Source organism: Rhinatrema bivittatum, chromosome 13 (assembly GCF_901001135.1).
Source record: "Rhinatrema bivittatum chromosome 13, aRhiBiv1.1, whole genome shotgun sequence".
Classification (NCBI taxonomy): Eukaryota; Metazoa; Chordata; class Amphibia; order Gymnophiona; family Rhinatrematidae; genus Rhinatrema; species Rhinatrema bivittatum.
The window spans coordinates 57,759,749-57,780,695 of NC_042627.1; the positions used below are offsets into that span (position 1 = coordinate 57,759,749).

Consider the following 20,947-nt stretch of genomic DNA (forward strand, 5'->3'; position numbering starts at 1 on the left):
GAAAAATGCTAGGATGCCTTACAGTACCCATTTTACTAGCATAATTGGAATACCATGTATTTTGTGGTAATGATTATTCACTGCCACAAAACAACCAACTGCTGTATGAGCCTCATTTTTTGTCATCAACTTGCCCCTTAAGGCTCTCAAGGCTTTAACCTACATTTAAATTATTCCCTACCATAGGGGAAGTGAGTATAACAAGATAATAAGAGACTCCAGCAAAGATTCTCTCATCACAACCACATCTCCTGGAGTTTTATTAAAAAATCTTATTATATGGAAAAAATTGTTTGCCATGGAAAAAAAAAAAAAAAAGGTGGAGCTGGCAGTCAGTCAGACCACAGAATTGAAGGATGCTCCAACTAATCCAAGATTACAATGTAATGTGGTTTGCATAATCAATTGACTTAAAAATAATGACACTAGAAGGAAGATCATGTATTTAGTATCAGTGTACACTATAAAAGGTAAATGCCAAATTCTTAGCTGGTGTCTGGAAAGCTAACAGAATAGAAGGGGAGTATGGAGCATTTTAGATCATTAGCAAAACCATGTTTGAATAGTTTACTGGATGCATTTTAACTCTCGGATTCAGCAGACACTGACCTACTGTGGATGGTTCAAATGCATTTTGCCAGTAGAAGCCCCCCACTTTGTGTACCTATGTAATAAATACATCAGTCTGCCTGGGTTTCTTTTGGTCATGATATAAATAATCTACAGAAATGAACATTTAAACACCAGTACTAAACAAACTTTTTATTTTAATATCTTAATTTAAAAAACATTGCACATCAAACTAATTTCATATGGTATAAAAATAGATTTTCTTAATAAAAAATACAAATTCAAATTTAAAAAGGAACTCATATATAAAACACATACATACACAGATATACACACTCACACCAACCCACCATGACAGCCTGCTCCAGACAACAAATACCTAGCTAAACATTTCAAGTAATTATTTTTGTTCACACAAGTGTATTGAAAATTTGGGAAGATGATCCCACACTGTATCATTATTTTTATAAATATGGACCTCTGGTGATAAAGGTGACCTTGTAAAATAAATAAATTAAACAATCCATACTGCTGTCTACATTAAGTCATACCTGTCCATACTATTGGTAACAAATCACAATTTTCCACATTCAGGGTCTGCACAGAGAAAAGCATTTCAGCTTGTGATTCCTGCCACAGCTGGCATCATTAGACTATTGTGATTTTCGTCCGCTAAAGAACCATTATAAATTCCTTTTTTCAAATGTCAAAAGCTACGATTCTGTATTTCTTTAAAGCCACTATACAGACAATATTCAACTTTATAAATTTAAAGGAAAGCCAGGGTACGGGCTATCAATTCCACTGTCCTGCTGGGCAGAGATGGCATCCAGTGCTAATTTCTTTAGATGCTCTTTGTAGATTTTTCCTGCATCAGGATACTGAACGGGGTGACTACTTTTCGTCACTTCTGAAATTATATCATCGGTATTCTGCGGAAGATTCAATCCTACAATTTTACTTACACGTTCTTTATTGCTGTGATTGATTTTTCTCTTTCCAGCCTGCACTGGGTCGTTCTGATTAACAAGTTCCCTACCACCGGCATCACCACTTTCCCTTGCCTCTGAACGCAGGATGGTTGCTGAGTAGTGGCCTGGAAGAATCAAAGACTGAGCTTGCGTGTTTTCGCTCTGCACTGGGTTTAAGAGAGGCACAGCACTGCTATCCAGTTTTGCCCTCCCGCATAAACGCCAGGTGTCTGAGCCAGCTTGGTCTTTCACTGGCATTTCCTGAACATCAAACCTCAAGCCCTTTGCAGACGTGACCCTCTGGTATCTTTTTGGTTGGTTGCAATTTAATTCTTCTAAATCAGCTTGCTCACGCTCATTGCAAAATGCTCCAGGAGCCAGTTCTGCTTCAGGTGGCCTGCCAGCATGCGTGGGCTTCAACATCCCTTGGGTCCTATGAGGTAAGGAATTGTGAATGGTAGTAGTATCATTGGTGCTTGTTTGCTGGTTTTGAGTGTTCTTCACCACGCTGGCAGCTTTTTCTTCATCATCTTCATCATGAGAACCAGGTATTACTTCTTTTAGAAAATACGTACACTTTTCTGAAGTACTCTTTTTCCCAATACAGAATGGTACTTCTTCACAAGGAACAAACCTTCCTGTCTCATTCAACTTTAGACTTAAATTGCAAGGTATACTTTTCTGGCTGCTGACTTTTGTGACAACACATTTATCATCTGATCTGCTATCCATATGGCTTGCATGAGTCTGTGATATATTTCGTTTTTCTGATTCTTCTACAGGTGGCTGTTCTAGGAAGGAAAAAGGTAGAAACATTAATGATCAAATCTGAGCAGACTTTTTCTAAAATGTGACCACATCTTTGCAAGCTGTGTACTTTCACATAAAATTTTTTATAAACTTAAAGTATGTAATTTTTTAGCCATTAGACATATTTTTTTGTTTGACTCTGCTGCCCTCTAGCCTTGCTATACCAATCATGGATTCTTTCTAAATTCATTTAGGATGTTAAAACCCATAATGCATGATTCTGAAGAGTTTTAGAGGGCAGGCAGAAGGATGGAGAAGTCTAAAGAAATCAGGGGAAGAAAATATTTGATTTATATTCTGCCTTTCAGACACTTCAAAGCGGGTTACATTCAGTTACAGTATGTATTTAGTGCATGTAGATTATGCCTTAATTAACAAATATCCTAAAACATGGAAAATTATACACAAATTGTCTGCAACAAAAGATAACTAGGAATAAGAGAAGGAGAAACAGTCAAGAAAGAGGTAAGTTGAAATTGAAGAGAGAAATATTTCTACTTTAAGCTTAAACAAATATCCCTTTGCCTTCCTAGTCATTCAAAATAAAACTGTAAGAGGAATCAAGTAAACTTTTTACTTTCAACATACCTGGTTTGTTTTTGCCCTGGGGTCTGTGACAAATAGGACTTTCTAACACTTTGGCCATGGTGACAAGTTTGCTGGCAGCATTCATAATTCTTTTTTCAGCACTGTTGAAAATTCCAAAACAATATAGTTGCAAAATTAGCATTTCTGCCAGGTTTCGCCTATTCTTCATAACATTGCCAGCTTCTCTCTCAGCAGCTGTTTTTAAAAGTCTAGTAGGTACTGCAAGCCTAACAAGCTACACATTTGCCCTTCTGCAATTTCATGCTTATTTAACTTGTAACTCACCCATCAAGACTCCCATCATCTTTCAGGAGTTGCTGAAGGCAAACCAAATAGTATTTGCGCATTTTCCGTGCAGTCTCTTGACGCTCTCTTAGTACCTCAGCTTTTAACATTTCTGCAGCTCTTTTCTTACTCTCATGGATGTAACGGAGCATATCTCCTGCATTATCACGTACAAATAAACCACATCAGTACGGATGAACTACTTGATTCAGTTATAGCAGCCTAAAGCAACACATACAACAGAGGGCTATTTTCTTTTTAAAGTAACATTCAGAAAATTTGGAGGAGAGGGGGATCAGATTTCTACTAAAGAATTTTCCTTTTTCCTCTTTTAAAATGCCTTCATCACTTTATATACATCATCTGTCCTTTAGGTAGCAGTATGTACCTCACATTTTATAGCAGTGTTTCCCAACCAGTGTACCATGGCATCCTGCTGTGCTTTTAAACCCTATTAGGTGTGTCACAGAAAGGTCATCACTGCTTGATGCTCAGACTCAGACTAGCATCTGGGTTCTGCTTTCAGCACCTCACAGCAACAAGTCACCTGTATGCCTCTTCTTCTTACCTACAGCATGCGTTCCAGAGTGTGGCAATTAATGGGCAGCATGCAGGGGCCCATTCTTTGTGGCACACACATTGCACACAGCATGTCCTTGTTTTCCCCTTTCTCATCCTCCTCCGTTGAATCCTTCCAGCCTCTGTCTTATCCCCAGGCTGAAAGGGCCTCTATTCTGGGCAGGAACCCAAAAGACCCACACGCAACACACTTTCCCCAAAAGTCGCCTCATCTGGCTTACGCACATCCAATCGGTAATGTCTGGTAAAAGCGTGAAGAGAAGACCACATCACCACTCGACAAAACCTTGTGGAGAAAGTAGCTGACATTCTGCCCAAGAGGTTGCTTGTGCCCTAGTGGAATGCACTCTCAACACCTCTGGCACCGATCGGCCCTTATAGATGTAAGCCGAAGCCATCGTCTCCTTCAACCATCGTGCAATAGTGCCCTTAGAAGCACTATTTCCCTTCTTTGCTCCACTGAACAGGACAAACAGATGATCAGATCTCCAAAAAGCATTCGTCACCTTAAGATATTGCAAATGAATTCAGAACACATCCAATAAGTGAAGCTCCCTTGCCATCAGAGAATTGGCTACCAAATTCGGAAAGGCTGGTAGCTCGACAACCTGGTTAAGGTGAAAGGAGGACACCACCTTAGGCAAAAAGGAAGGAACCATCCATAAAGAAACCCCTTCCTCCAAAAAACACAGGAAAGGGTCCCTACACTACAATGCTTGCAGCTCAGATATTCCCTTAGCCAAACAAATAAGCCACCGGGAAAACAGCCTTCAGGGTTAAATCCTTTAACGACACCCTCCTCATTAGTTCAAAGGAAGGACCACATGGCACCCGAAAAACCAGATTCAGATTCCATGCTGGACAGATCTTCCGAACAGGAGGATACAGATGCTTTGTGCCCTTTAGGAAATGAACCACATCCAGAAGAGACGCCAATGGTCTTCACTGAATCCTATCTTGAAGGGAACCCAATGCTGCTACCTGGACCAGAAGGGAATTATACGCCAAACCTTAGCCAAACCGTTCTGCAAAAAGTCCAGGATCTGCAAAATATCTACCTTCAAAGGTTGTCCTCTGTTCTGAAAACACCAAGATTCAAACACCCTCCACACTTGGATAAAGCCATTAACGTGGAAGGTCTCCTTGCCTGAAGCAAAGCCGCAATCGCAGGCTCTGAACATCCCTTCAACCAGAGTCGTTACCTCTCAAAAACCAAGCTTCTAGACAGAAGCGATCCTCCCGGTCTTAAAATACAGGCCCCTGATGCAGCAATCCTGAGGGATGGGCCAAGCGAGCAGGACCATGCACCGCTAGACGCAGAAGGTCTGCAAACCACGGTTGGTGTGGCCACTCGGGAGCCACCAGAATCACCCTGCCCAGATGAAGCTCGATGCGTGGCCCCAGTTCCTCCCTCCAGAACAAATGGACCACCTTCTGTGATTGGTACCGCATCCAGATCCTGTATTGGATCCTGGTCCAGACCCTGCATCAGATCCCCCAAGGCACCAACAGGGTCTTTGCTGGATCCACCAGACCCTCCTGCATCTGATCAGGATCATCCGACCCCTCTGACGAATCCTCTTCCACTGCGGTCCTTCTGAGTCCCAACAAGCACAGGATCCCTCCTGTCTCCACAGGCCTCCGATCCCTAGTATTCTTGGCCACCCGGGACTTCCTGGGTAAGGGTCTCTTGGACCCTAAACCCTCCCTGGCTAAATAAGCCTTATGGAGGAGAAGCACAAAATCCGTGGAAATCTCCTCCGGATCTGAGGAGGAAGACTCCTGACCAGCGAATCCCTGAACCACTCCCCTTCCCCTGCCACCAGCAGGGTCCTGTTCAGCAGGAAACAGCATGGGAGGGGAGTCCAGAGGTTCTGAAATAGCAGCCTGACTCCCAGCTGACAAAATGGCCACCAGCTCCTCCGACCCCCCCCCCCCCCCCCCCCAGGCTCTCCAGAGCTGGCCCAGCCATCATTGTGCTTTTGCCAACCCCCAGGGGTCCCGTGGAGGTCCCGGCCCCTGAGGCACATTCATGGCAAAACAAGGCCAAATTGAGTCAAGCCTGCTTCAAACCGCAACCACAACAAAACTTGCCACGCTGCGCGAGAGTTAGCGTGCTGCCACGGTCGGGCCTTCACACGTAGTCGGGCTTAAAAATAGCCCCTGCTGACACAAGCACTCCTCAACCTTGTCCGGTGCTGAAAAAACAACACCCAGCCCCGACCAGCTACTGCGATTTGGCTTGCTCCCTCCTGCCTGCCGCCCCGCAGGAAAATAGAAACTTATCCGCTACCTCGGCCCTGCTCTCAGCTGCTAGTGCTGTACTTCCCAGACAGAAACCAAAGACAAAGGAATAGAAATACTTCCCTATTTCTGGAGGCTGATCGCTGAGGGTGCCAAGGACACAGAGGGAGTAAAGGCCCAGAGGGGGTGAGGGAAACAGGACCCCTGCATATCAACCCCCCTAACAAGAAGGGCCGAGTCAAGACAGGTGTCACCAACCCCCCACTTGCCCTGCTCCACCCGAGGGATGGCCCTTGAAAGCACCTAACACCTCAGGGAGCCGAATCTCCTTATTTGGGTTTTTTCCCCCTAAGTCCAGACTGCAGGTTTGCATCTCTACCATCTGCTGGAGACAGAGAAATACTGAGGGACTGCAGGTCTCGATTATGTAGCAGTGCCTCAAAGTTTTGTTCTTTGCCTCCATCTGCTGGTAGGGAAGTATAAACCCACTTGTCTGGACTGATCTGGGGTACGAACAGGAAGGTATGCCTTTTCCTTAAAATAGAAGGGAGACAGATCTAAGTAGTACTGAATAACAATTTAAATAAACATAAGCCATTTTCAATGTTTCACCTTTTTGAAGGTGCTGCCAGTTCCTTAAGTGGATTTATATTTCTTACTGCAAAATCCTGATCATTAATTGAAAATACAAGAAGTTACAGCCAAAACTAAAGGTGCCTACTTTCTGGGCATTGCATACATCCATGGTCCACATGTGTGTGGATCCAAAGAAAACCCCATCCCTTTCAGAATCCCCATGGCCTCTTTGGCATAGAACAAACAGGAAAATTAGTTCTTACCTGTTAATTTTCGTTCCTGTAGTACCACGGATCAGTCCAGACAGTGGGTTGAGCCTCCTGTCCAGCAGGTGGAGACAGACCAAAACTGAAAGGATATCCTATATCAGGACAGAGCCTACCCTGCAGCCCTTCAGTATAACCATTGTCAAAGCAGAAAAAAACACCAATAACAGGATCAAGCAAGTAACTATAAAACTCAATTGAGTAACTCAACAACTTTTCAAGGAACTCTGTAGAAAGGAACGCTCTTGCATACACTTGGTCACCAAAAACCAAAGCTTCCTGTGTAAAACTTCCGGTGTTCTGGAGAAGAATACAGTACTGACTTCTGAAAATCTGCAATAAAAGAAGTTTCGAGTGGACTGATCCGTGGTACTATAGGAACGAAAATTAACAGGTAAGAACTAATTTTCCTTTCCCTGTACGTACCTGGATCAGTCCAGACCTTGGGATGTACCAAAGCTTCCCTAAACCGAGTGGGACGGAGACAGTCCCGCTCGAAGCAGTTGCCTACCAAAAGAACCGAAGACTGGTGCTTGCACATCCAGACGGTAGTGACGAGCAAAAGTATGCCGGGTCATCCAGGTAGCGGCCCTGCAGATTTCTTGCGGAGAGACCAATTGATTCTCCGCCCAGGAAGTGGCTTGAGAACGCAGCAAATGAGCCTTTAGGCCCTCAGGAACCACCAGACATTGACAAAGATAGGCCGAGGAAATCGCCTCTTAACCACCAAGCAATGGTAGCCTTAGAGGCCGGTTTGCCCCGATTTGGACCACTCCAGAGGACAAAGAGATGATCCGATACCCGAAAGTCGTTGGTAACCTGGAGGTAGCGGAGTAAAACACTTTTAACATCAAGTCAGCGAAGGTCGCCCCCAGGAGTCCCCGCAACCTCTTCTGGAGAGATCGCTGGGAGCTCCACCAACTGGTTGACATGGAAGATGAAAATGACCTTCGGCAAGAAAGAAGACATCGTCTTAAGAGAGACTCCGGAATCGGAGAACCGCAAAAAGGGTTCTCGACAGGACAATTCTTGGATCTCCGAAACTCGCCGAGCGGAACAGATAGAGACGAGAAAGACCGCCTTGAGCGTGAGATCTTTCACCATAGCCCAACGGAGGGGCTCGAACGGAGCAGTACAGAGAGCCCAAAGAACGAGATTAAGACTCCACGATGGGCAAGTGGAGCGAATGGGTGGCCTCAGATGCTTGACGCCTTTCAAGAACCGAATCTTGTCCGGATGAGCCGCCAAGGGATGACAGTCGACTCTATCGAGAAGGACTCCGAGAGCGGACACTTGTACGCGCAACAAACCCGAAGGAAAGACCCTTCTGGAGGAAAGAAAGTATCACCGAAATTGGAGCGGAGCGCACCGAAACATCCAATTCCGCACAGACTGTCTCAAAAACTTTCCAAATGCGTACATAAGTCAGCAAAGTGGACTGCTTGCGAGCCCACATAAGAGTGGAGATAACTTCCTCCTTATAGCCCTTACGCCTCAGACGTCGCTGTTCAAAAGCCAGGCCGCTAGACAAAAGCAATCGGCCTGGTTGAAAAATATGGGCTCCTGCCAAACAGGCGAGGAAGATGGCCGAGCCGAAGAGGCCTGTCCGTTGCCAGGTTGACAAGGTCTGCGAGGCCATTCGAGTGCTACCAGAACCACTGGCCCTTGGTGGAGTTCTATTCTTTGGAGAACTTTTCCCACCAGAGGCCACGGAGGGAACACGTAGAGAAGGACATCTGCGGGCCAGGGGAGAGCTAGAGCATCCATGCCCTCCGAACAGTGTTCCCTCCAGGGGCTGAAGAACCTGTTGGCCTTGCATTGCGCAAGGTCGCCATGAGGTCCAGGTGAGGGGGACCCCACCTGTCGACGATCAGATCCATAGCATCGTCCGAGAATTCCCACTCTCCTGGATTGAGAGACTGGCGACTGAGGAAATCAGCCTGTACATTCTCCTTGCCTGCTATATGGGAGGCCGCCAGGCAATCCAGATGACGCTCCGCCCAAGCAAAGAGACAGCTTGCATTTAGAGCCACCAGGTAACTGCGAGTGCCCCCCTGGCGGTTGATATAAGCAACCATGGTGGAGTTGTCGGATAGGACCCTCACCGTGGATTAAGGGTAGAAACTCCTGTAGCGCCAGACACACCACCAGGCCTTCAGCCGATTGATGTGCCACCGAGCCTGAACCGGAGACCAAATCCCCTGTGTGGTCTGGGACTGCCAGACTGCTCCCCAGCCGGAGAGACTGGCATCCGTGGTCACTACCAGCCACTGTGGAGTCTGAAGTGGCATTCCCCAGAGAAGATGAGGAAGCGAAAGCCACCACTGCAAGGCGGCGATGGTAGAGACCGACAGCGGGAGAACCGTGTGAAACTGCTCCGACACCGCTGCCAACGGGATAGCAAAGCTCTCTGTAATGGACACATATGCGCAAATGCCCAGGGGACTAGGTCGATGGTGGAGGCCATTGAGCCCAGAACTTGGAGGTAGTCCCACGCAGTTGGGAGAGGGAGCAAGAGAAGGTTCCACACCTGATCGATCAGTTTGAGAGCTCGAGTGCGAGGCAGGGACACCTTGCCGATCCGAGTATTGAAGCGGGCCCCCAAACGTTCCAACACTTGGGAAGGCTGGAGATTGCTTTTGGGAAAATTAATTATCCATCCCAGGGAAGAGAGGAGAGCTAGAACCCAATCTACCGCCTGTCGGCAGTGACTCCCAGACTTGGCCCGCACGAGCCAGTCGTCCAGATAGGGGTGGACTAGGACTCCTTCTCGGCGGAGGGCAGCCGCCACCACCATCATGACCTTGGTGAAGGTGTGTGGTGCGGTGGTGAGGCTGAAGGGCAATGCCCAAAACTGAAAATCCCGGTTGAGGATGTGGAAGAAAAGATACTTCTGGTAATCGTGGTGAATCGGAATGTGGAAGAAGGCCTCTGTCAGATCGAGAGAGGCAAGGAACTCGCCGGGATGAACTGCCGCGATGACCGCTCTCAGGGTCTCCATGCGAAAATGTGGAATCTTGAGGGCCCGATTGACCCTCTTGAGGTCCAAGATCGGACGAAAAGCATCGTTCTTCTTGGGTACCACGAAGTAAATAGAATACTGGCCGGCGCCGAGTTCCTGCTGTGGAACTGGGACAATGGCGCCCAGACTCTAGAAAGCGTTTGGTCCACCACCTCTCGCTTGAGACGGCTGCAAGGAGAGACAACGAAGAGGTCCAGCAGATCTCGAGCAAATTTTAAGACGTAACCATCTCGGACAATCTTGAGCACCCACTGGTCCGACGTGATTTTGATCCACTCCTCGAAGAACAGGGAGAGACGACTGCCCCCCAGCTAGGGGACCGAGGAATTGGTCGACCGAATTTCATTGTGAAACGGCTTGGAGGTGGCACGCTGAGAAGCCCCCTCGCGGAAGGACCTGCGCCCACGAAAAGGCTGGGACCAAGATTGAGACCGGGAAGAATAACCTCTAGAGGAGCTACCACGCCCACGAGGCATATATCTCCGTTGACCCCGGAAACGAGAACAGGAGGGCATAAATGACCTAGATTGTTTCGGACAATCCTCAGGCAGCTTATGAACCTTGTTTTCCCCCAAGGAGTTAATAAGCTGCTCAAGGTCCTCTCCAAAAAGCAACTTGCCCTTGAAAGGCAACGTGCCCAAGCGTGCCTGAGCAAATGGGTCCGCTGACCAATTGCGCAACCAGAGGAGCCTTCTGGCGAATACTGCCGAGACGGAGTACTGGACACGGAATACTGGACACGGAGGAGATCATACAGCGCATCTGCCCCATACGCGATGATGCCTTCCAACTGTTCAGCCTGCTCTGCCTCTGCAGACGGGAGGTCCTGGGTGCCAAGCAGTTGTTGAACCCACCTAAGACCTGCCCGCTGCATGACACTGCTGCAGATCGTCGCCCGGTCCCCCAAAGCTAGAACCTTGAAGATGCGTTTTAAATGGGCTTCGAGTTTACGATCTTGTACGTCCTTTAGGGCCGTGGCCCCCACTACTGGAATAGTAGTGTGTTTGGTGACCACAGAGACAGAAGAATCTACCGTGGGAATCCGCAGCATGTCCAAGCAATCCTCCGGGAGGGGGTAGAGCTTGTCCATAGCCTTCCCGACACGCAGTCCCGCTTCGGGAGCTTCCCATTCCCGGAGAAGCAACAATTTCTGCATAGGATGGAAGGAAAAAGCACTTGCCGGAGCCCTGAGTCCCGCCAGGACTGGGTCCATATCTTCAGGCAGCGAAGTCGTCAGCGTATCCGCAGGAGGTCCCTCAAGTCCCAGCTCCTGGAGGACAAAGGGAATGAGGGGTTCCAATTCCTCCTTCTGAAACATGCGGAGGTCTAGAACGGGTAGATATGAATCGGTTATTTACTCTTTCGGATAATAGAAAGACTAGGGGGCACTCCATGAAGCACGTGGCATATTTAAAACTAATCGGAGAAAGTTCTTTTTCACTCAACGCACAATTAAACTCTGGAATTTGTTGCCAGAGCATGTGGTTAGTGCAGTTAGTATAGCTGTGTTTAAAAAAGGATTGGATAAGTTCTTGGAGGAGGTCCATTACCAGCTAAATTAAGTTGACTTAGAAAATAGCCACTGCTATTACTAGCAACAGTAACATGGAATAGACTTAGTTTTTGGGTACTTGCCAGGTTCTTATGGCCTGGATTGGCCACTGTTGGAAACAGGATGCTGGGCTTGATGGACCCTTGGTCTGACCCAGTATGGCATGTTCTTATGGAGGGACCCGGGGGTCATCCCCCTCCGGGGGGGGGGGGAGCACCCCCGCCAAATCTGTGGTGCGATCCGGATCTGGAGAAACCAGAGGCACCAGAGGGTCAGAAATGGGGGGTATCCCTGGGACCCCCCGCACCCTAACGGGCCCCTGTGGCTCCAAGGTCGGGAGAACGGGCGGCGGAGTCGGTCGTGGGATTTTTGCCGGTAGGGGACCTGGGGAAGAGTCCTCCTCCTCCTGCAAGCTGGCCAAATAAGATTTGTGCAGGAGGAGCACAAATTCTGAAGAAAAACGGGTCCTAGCCTTGCCGGAGGGGGGGGGCGGGGGAGGGGGGGTCAGGGACCTCATCCCGAGGCAACACGGGGCTTAAATCAGGGGGAAACTCTGCAAAATTCAGGTCCTCAGCCCCTGGCACAGAGGACACAGTCTCTGATCTAGGCTATGCCATGCACAAGGGGCCAAGCCCCCCTAAGTCCGGCAAGAGCCAGGAGAAGGATGCGTCTCCTGTGAAAAAGAAAATAGGCAGAGTCCAATACAAGCCAAATTAAAAGATATATATATATATATATATATATTTATTTATTTTTTTTTTTTTTAAGATTGATACAATACTAGAAATAAGTTACTAATTGCTTGATCCGAAAAGTAAAGAAAAAAACAGGAAAACAAAGGCTGACTAGCCCAGATCAGGAGCCCGCAGGGTGAGCTGATCCATCTGCTGCAGACAAATACTGAAGGGCTGCAGGGTAGGCTCTGTCCCGATATAGGATATCATTTCAGTTTTGGTCTGTCTCCATCTGCTGGACAGGAGGCTCAACCCACGGTCTGGACTGATCCGGGTACATACAGGGAAACAAAAGTTATTAAATAGGACACACACACACACACACACACACAGATCTCATAAGTCTTCTTTTCCTTCGGAAAGTAAGCTAAACATCACAGCTTTTTTTTTGTTTTTCAGACCCTTAAATTAGCATCATTGCCAGTTTCTTGCATTCTGATAATGTTGAGCTCATATTTAAAATTGCTATTAAACTCTGCCTACCCATCACCGAAACAACCATGGCTTCCTCAAATCTGATGAGGCTCAGAGAAACTGAATCAGACCAGACAAAAATCATCAGATTACAGGCCACCATGCAGCAAGTGGGAAATGAGGCTATTTCATGGTCCTTCATGCATGGCCATTTCTCCTTCCCCTTTAAATATACAGAACATGTATTTGATTTGGCTACTGGAAGTGCTTTTGCTGGTTCCTTGGCCTGATCTCTTCTTATACTGCCTTTCTAACATACAATCAAAGCAGTTAATAATTAAAAAATAACCATTACAAATGATAAAATTCAGCATGTAATTTATACTAAAGGACATATTTAAAAAAAAACTATTAAAATATTAAAATTATAAAAACTTAAAACAGTTCTCATTCTGGAATGTATATTATCCTATCATATTCTAATCATTCTTGTAACTGCTATATCTTGCTAGAGACATTTTTATGCATAGTTGGAACATTTGTAAACATTATCTTAGATAACTTTTAAATTCAAAGTTAAAAAAAAAAATTCAGGGAAAATATTTAAGCCCATCTTTTATAATTAAGAGATATAGATTTAAGGTAAGTCAGTATTTGTGCTCAGGATTAGATTTCTTAGACTCAGAATCAACATTCTAAAGCTCGGATTGATATTATGAAGGAACACTCACCTCTAATTTTGTCCACAGCTCTAATATACTGAGAACGCATTTCTTCTAAGCCTTGTCCATTACAAAACGAACAAAAGTTTCCATAGCCTTCATCTAACTGCAAGCTAGAAGCATAAAAGTGCATAAGTTATCAAAAGAAGGCTAAATACCGAATTCTGTAGAACTATACAACTGCCACCGAGATACCTAGGTGTTTTGTTGCAAGGCATTCTCAGTTCTTCTAGCTTCTTCTTCAAATCAAGGTTTTTCCTCTTCAAAGAATCGACAATTGCCTCATTTTCTGAAAAACAAAAATTCAAGTTGGAAGTTAATGAACATCTTTAAAAAGACAAAAGCATGCACATTGTCAGAGAAATAAAGAAATATATGCAATGCAGCATGTTATACAGAAACATAGTTCAAATTGGGCCAGCTTAGTGGCAGTGCACTGCCATGCAAAGATTTGGGTTTGAGTTCCAGACCCAGCCTTTACTCCCTGTGCCAACTGGGATGGTAGGGGGAACGGGAAAAAAAAAAGAATCTCAGCCATTGCACAACAGTTACATCTAGTTGCTAGATTCAAGGTCCACAGTTCCTAAAGGAACTGCAATCTTTGGCCCCTGGGTGAGGATTGTCACTGCAATGGCTGGACTTGCAAATGAAGGTTCATGGCACAGTTCTTCAGAAAAGCCAAGTTCCAATTGAGCTAGAAGCCCAAAAAGAGAGTGAAAAACGAAACAGCCAAACCAAAAACAGTTGTTCCCATTGCTCGACAGCTCATTATTATTCACAATTGGGAAGCCAGGGTTTAAATTCCATTGACACTTCCTTTGTCTTTGAGCAAGTCACTTCACCCTCACTGACTCAGGTACAAACTTAGGGGTATATTTATTAAGGCATAATGTGTTTAACCTGTCAAGAACAGCATTTGTCATGTGCTATAGCTTAAACGTAGCAATATTACATATCACATCACATCTTTTCACCAAAAAGCACGTGTATTTAAATGAGCTGCTTTGCATGCATAAACTTTGCAAATCCCTGAAAAGCATCTCATTCATACCTAATTTTATGTAAATAAAATAATGTGGCTTGCCTCAAAAAACGCAAGCCACATTATTTTCTGAAAAGTCAGCTACAACTCAGAAGATGTAGCTGACTTTTCAAGGAGGCATCAGGACACTAATGCACTTTCCAATGTCTCTGGGATGCTTTTTAAAAAGGGTCAACAATGGCCCTAAAGCATCCCTCCCGGTTATGTCAAAGATCCCTACCTACTTCCCTGCACCTCTAGAGGTGGACCAGCATTTAAAATGGCGGCAGCCGGCCTGAGCCTTTGGGATGCTCAGCTCCTCACTGGACTACCAGGGACCCAATAAGGGTACAGGGAACCACTTAAGACTACCAGGTATGACTGCAGAAGGGTGGGCTAGAGCAGTGCTTCCCCTCCTGGTGAGATGTGGCTGAGAGCCTATCCTGCAACTCGTCTTCTAAAAAAATCAATGTCCAGGAGGGAAGCACAAAAACCACTCCCATAATCCTTCACCACAGATGTAGGTGCACATGTGCACTGCCGCTGAGGACTATGTGGATGCACATGCACAGCAGGAAGAAGACTCCGCGGCCCGCAGTTGAAGAAGGTTATAGGAAAGAGTTTTGGGCTGCTAGGAGAGAGTGCGGGAGAATGAGAGAGAACTGAAAGGCGGCAAATATATCTACCACTGTAAGAGAAGCACTTTCAACTCAGGGTAGGTTTGGGGGGGGGGGGCAGTGTTACATTGGTCTGCTTAGGGCACTACAGACCCTTGTACCGGCCCTGCTGCTGGTGGCAACTGGAGGAGGCAAATTAATAATGTGCTGGGGCCAATGAGGTACTGTGTAGAAGGGGGAAGGTTGAGGAGCGGGAGTCTGGTGTGCTACAAATTTGTTTTGTTTATATAAACGTGCCTTGGGCTGAAAAAGACTGGGAAACACGGGGCTAGAGTGTGGTGGGTTTGGATTGGGGAGGCTATAGGTGCTGTATTTTGAAACGGGAGGGGTTTGTGTAGGAAGCATTGCTACAATGATTTTACATTCTTTTTTTTTTTTTTTTTACTTTTTTAAAATGCTGGGCTGCCTCTAGAGGCAGCAAGGGGGGTAGGCAGGGGTCTTGCCAGATCCCTGCCAAGCACTCCTTCCCAATGTGTCAAAGACCCTCCTCACCCCAGTTTTTCCAATATTGTGCTTGCCATGCTAGAAGAAGATCTAGTCCTCATAGTGGATAATACGTTCAAATTACTGGCTCAGTGTGCGGCGGCGGACAAAAAAACGCAAATAGAAATTTAGGAACTATTAGGAAGGGAATGGTGAATAAAACCGAGAATGTCATAATGCCTCTATATTGTTCCATAGTGAGACCGCACCTTGAATACTGTGTACAATTCTGGTCGCTGCGTCTCAAAAAAGATATAATTGCGATGGAGAAGGTACAGAGAAGGGCAACCAAAATGATAAAGGGGATGGAACAGCTCCCATATGAGGAAAGGCTGAAGAGGTTAGGGCTGTTCAGCTTAGAGAAGAGACGGCTGAGGGGGGATATGATAGAGGTGTTTAAAATCATGAGAGGACTAAAACGTGTAAATGTGAATCAGTTATTTACTCTCTCAAATAATAAAAGGACTAGGGGGCATGCTATGTAGTTAGTAAGTAGCACATTTAAAACAAATCAGAGAAAATTATTTCATTCAACACACAATCAAGCTCTGGAATTCGTTGCCAGAGGATGTGGTTAGGGCAATTAGTGTAGCTGGGTTTAAAAAAGGTTTGGATAAGTGGTCTTCACTATGAAGTGTATGAGAAAGATCTAAACATTGTACCCTAGAGGAAAGACAGGATAGGGGAAATATGACAGAGTCATTAAAATTCCTCCAATGTATCAATGCATACTAGGCAGGCCTTTTTCAATGGAAAGGAGGCTCTGGAACAAGGGCTCATGGGATGAGGGTGAAGGAGGTAGACTCAGGAGTAATCTAAGGAAAGATTTCTTTACAGAAAGGGTTGTAAATGCATAGAACAGACTACCAAGTAGAGGTGATGGATATGACGACAGTATCTGAATTCAAGAAAGCATGGGACAAACACAAGAGATCTCTGAGAGAGTGGTAGAGATTGTAGAGCTGAGATTTGATATGGATGGACAGATGAATTATGTTTCCAGTTAAATAAGCTTTTAAGCTTTACTCTATCCTGACATGATGCATTTTCTAGACAATAATGAGCATGTTAGATGACCACATAGAAGCTTTATAAATCTCTTCTATGGATGCAGAGTGAAGATTGGTTTAAGCAGCTGCTGTTTTTACCTTACTCTGAAGTTGTTGGCCTTGAGTTTAACCATAGGAAATCTAGATCTCCATGTGGAAAGAGTTTGCTTCACAACTGAAACCCCTGGGTTGAAAGAGATGAAGAGCAGAGACAACTTTCTGCAAGGCTTTGTTCTGTTTAAATAAAACAATACTGCTTTCCTGCAGTCCAAGGTATGAAAAGCCTGCTTACCCTTAGTGTGTTGCCCTTGGAAAAATGTTGGCAAAATAATGAACTGAGTCAAATGAAATTGAGAAACTACTTTAGGTAGGAATTTTGGATGTGTTTTTAATACTTTTGTCTTTGTAGATTTGTGTGTATGAGACATACACGTTTATGGCTTGCAACTCACTGACCCTGAGTGCAGAGGTAAGAACTATCAGAAACAGAATATTCCAAGAAAGAAATGTTAGTTGTGCTGATGCTAGAGGTTCAAAAAGTGGTTTCATGAGCTCACACGATCCCAATGAGCAATGTTCCCTCTAAGGACTGGGGGTTGCTGTGTGTAAACATTTTTATGCTCAGTAACCCAGTCAGAGGTAACATTGGTAGCAGTATGCACACAAACTTTCTCATATACACACACATACTAACATACTTGCATATTGACTCTCATACTCTCTCTCACATATACATGTTCATTCTCACAAACACCTACACATGCTTCATTCACTTCCCAGACTCTTATGCACATATGCACTCACTCAATTCTCCTTCTCTTCTGCACACACACTCATCTCAATAACTGCAAACCCTTCACTGCCAAACACTTTGAAAAGTAACACAAACCCCTGCATAAATAAAGACATCTACAACCTTGCCTTACCATACCAGCACTATCTCAGGTCTCAAAACAGCAGCAGCCTCATCTATGACATGGTAGCGATGCAAATATTATACCATGCCCTAGAACACTAATGCACCACCTACTGATGTTTACAAAACAAGCTGTACTGCTACAAAGCTCTACAGAAAAACTGCACCTCGGTTACACGTGCAGAACACACAGACCCTTACCTAATACAGAGCAAGGGACTACAAATTAGAAACAAACATGAAAACAAAAATAAAATGGACAGCCTGAGAAACCAGTCTCTGAACAGTGGAATACTGAAGAACAAAATTCAAATTTGTAATACACATTCCCAAAGATAACATATGCCAATCACTAAAAATTAAATATAATTTTTTTTTTACCTTTGTTGTCTGATCTTATTTTTCTAATTGGTTGGTCCCAGGCTTTTTTTTTTTTTTTTATGTTCCCTTTCTTGGTCTTTTCCCATTTCCTTGGACTTTTTTTTTTTTTGGCTGGTTCTTCTTTCTCCACTTTTCTTCCCTTCCTCCCTCAAACACACTCAGGCTCTCATTTTCACATGCTGTCTCTCTCTCGCACACACACTCTCTCATACCAGCCTCCTACTCACACATGCTGTCTCACACAGGATCTTGAATGCTCTCTCTCGTACACACAGGCTCCCACTCTCACGGCTCTCACATGCTTTCTCCCTCTCATACATACATACTGGCTCTCTCTCTCACACACACACACACACACAGGCTCTCACTCTCACATGCTGTCTCTCTCACACACACAGGCTCTCACTCTCACATGCTGTCTGTCTCTCTCTCTCTCACACACACACACACACACGCTCTCACTCGCTGTATCTCACACATGCAATCTCTCGACTCACTCACATACACTCTATCCCCAAGGCCTCGGCCTCCCTCTCCCCTCTGGGCCTAGAGATGGGATCTGCGGTAGCCCTGCCACAGACACTGCTCCTTTTCTGCACATGGGCCAATGCTCCTCCTCCTTCCTGCACTTGTGGCTCTAGCAACTTGTTTCTTCCGAGGCCATGCAGGCAGGAAGGAGGAGGAGCACCCAGAGTTTTGGGGCCTCTTCTTTTCTTTGTGCCATGGTGGGATGAGCTCTACCATGGTCCCGACAGTCTTCCTGCTCGGGGAAGTAAAAGCTGTGTACAGTTGTGAGAAAAGTGCACGCCGCACACCCATATAGCTTAGACAGAATAGTACCAATGAGTAGGAAGATACTTCATTGGAGAATGAAGATGATTTTGGCCTTTCATAAATCTAGCAACAGTAGGTAGCTGAGAAACAGATACTACTCCTGAATGCTGGTAATAAGCTACTTCTGCACTCAGGTAAACTCTAATCAAATTAGTCTTTAAAACCCAAAGCAGAGAGATTTAAGAGACAATGAAGCAGGATCAGGATAGGACAATTAAAGGAAGCCTGCTTTACACCTGCACACCAGATGGAAAATCTCTTCCATCTAAAACTATAAGATTTTCTTGAAGCAAGATGATCTTATTTACTTCTACCTGATACCACCCCACAAAAGGCTGGTTAAAACCTATATTCTGATAGGGAGATTCTCCTGGCATGCTCATATGAAAGTTCTAATGGTAGACCAGCTGACTTATCAGAATAACATGACAGATTCTTCCTGAGTGTCTGACAGACTTACCGGTAGTACTTCTGATGTTGGTCTGTCCTTAGAAGGATGAGAATTTTGGGATTTTATGGTAGGATCTGGTGATGGTATCTCTTGTCTCACTTGAAAAAGTGGAATTGAAGATTGGGATTCTTCTTGTATGGCAAACGACTGCAGAATTGGTGATTCTGGCTGAGCAGGTGGAGGAGAGTCAGGGATATTTGTGAGACATTTTTGCATAAAATCTAGCCACAGTGACTCAGAAGCTGTTGTCATGCCAAAATTTACCCCAAGAGCAAATTGGAAATTATCCATGAAGTCAGAAAGAACCCTAGACTAATGTCTAAAGATCTGCAGGCCCCTATCGCTGTGGCTGATGAGAGTCCATGTGTTAATCATCAGGAAAAACACTGAATGAGAATGGGAAGATAGCTAGGAAGAAGTCACTGCTCCCTAAAAAGAATGTTGCTGCTCACCTCAGGTTTGTTAAAGAGTATCTGGATGACCCTCAAGACTTCTGGAATAATGATCTTTGGACAGATGAGTGAAACTTTTTGGTAACAATAACAAATGTCTTGCTGTTAAACATGGTAGTGGAGATATCATGGCGTGGGGCTGCTTTGCTGCATCAGGATCTGATTGCTTACCATCATTGACAGAAGCATGAATTCTGCTTTATATCTGAAAATTCTAGAGGAGCATGTCAGGCCATTCATCCATGAGCTGAAGCTCATTAGAAAGTGGGTCATGCAGCAAGACGACAACCCTAAATATTCAAGTAAATCTACTACAGAATGACCAAAGAAGAAGGGATTTTGTTTTGGATTGGCCAAGTCAAAATCCTGACCTAAACGGCACTGAAATATTGTGGCAAGATCTGAAGCAAGCTGGTTCATGGAAGGAAGCCCTCAAATGTCACATAGTGGAAACAGATCTGGATGGAAGATTGGGTTAAAATTTCTCAAGGTCAATGTCAGGGACAGATTAACAGTTACAAGAAACGTTTAGCTGAAGTTTTTGCTGCTTAAGGAGGTGCCACCCGTTACTGACTGAAGAGTTTACATATATTTTCACATAAGGATACGTATTGTTGAATCTTTTGTTGAATAAATAGTCAAAATATATCCTGTCTGAGTTACTTATTCAGTGGGATTATCTTTCTCACTTAAGGGTTTAGATTAGAATATATTCATTCATGTATTTATTTAAAAGATTTCTATTTCTCCTTCTACAGCATTATTCAAGGTGGATTACTTTCTTCCTAAAAGATAACAGAACAGTTTCTAATATTTAATGGAAGAGCATTCCACAACAAACATATCGCTCTCAACAAAGGCATAATTCTGCGTGCCTTGTAAGAACATAAGAATCACCATACTGGGTCAGTCCAACTATCGTGTCTCAAACAGTAGCCAATCCAGGTCACAAGTACCTGGCATAACTGCACTAAAACCTACAAAAAAGTAAATATTGGACTTTAGCATCTCTTCTTTATGAACCCACCCATATAAAACTAAATGAAACACGCACAGAAGAATATATTTTGCAAGGACTTAAATCATCATTCACTCTCTTCTATGCCCTCCACCTTCCTCCTCCCCATCCCCCAGTTTATTTAAAAATAATTAAATTTTTTTCATGAACACATAAGTTGGTAAAATAAAGCTATACAGTATGCGAGTGGATTTATACCAATATAATGACATCTCAACTGGATACCTAGGATAAAAATTTGCTATTACTTGTGAAGGATGAAATACATGCTCTCTTTTGTAAATTTTAAAGAACATTTTTAGGTGTCCTGTTCTTGTCTTGTTCTCAAGATG

The 20,947-nt window shown here is 44.7% G+C and overlaps 1 protein-coding gene across 3 annotated transcripts in view; it reads right to left on the minus strand.

The window, feature by feature from the left end:
• Positions 1 to 747: 747 nt before the first annotated feature.
• Positions 748 to 20,947, minus strand: part of CEP152 (centrosomal protein 152) — a 126,919-nt gene continuing 106,719 nt past the window's right edge. For all 3 annotated transcript variants that reach the window (XM_029575131.1, XM_029575130.1, XM_029575129.1), the window contains 5 exons: positions 13,529 to 13,622; positions 13,343 to 13,446; positions 3,225 to 3,381; positions 2,940 to 3,040; positions 748 to 2,332 (listed from right to left, as the gene is read on the minus strand). In XM_029575131.1, the coding sequence (XP_029430991.1) occupies positions 1,332 to 2,332; positions 2,940 to 3,040; positions 3,225 to 3,381; positions 13,343 to 13,446; positions 13,529 to 13,622 (1,457 nt within the window). In that variant the 3' untranslated portion in view covers positions 748 to 1,331. The remainder of the gene's footprint in view (positions 2,333 to 2,939; positions 3,041 to 3,224; positions 3,382 to 13,342; positions 13,447 to 13,528; positions 13,623 to 20,947) is intronic.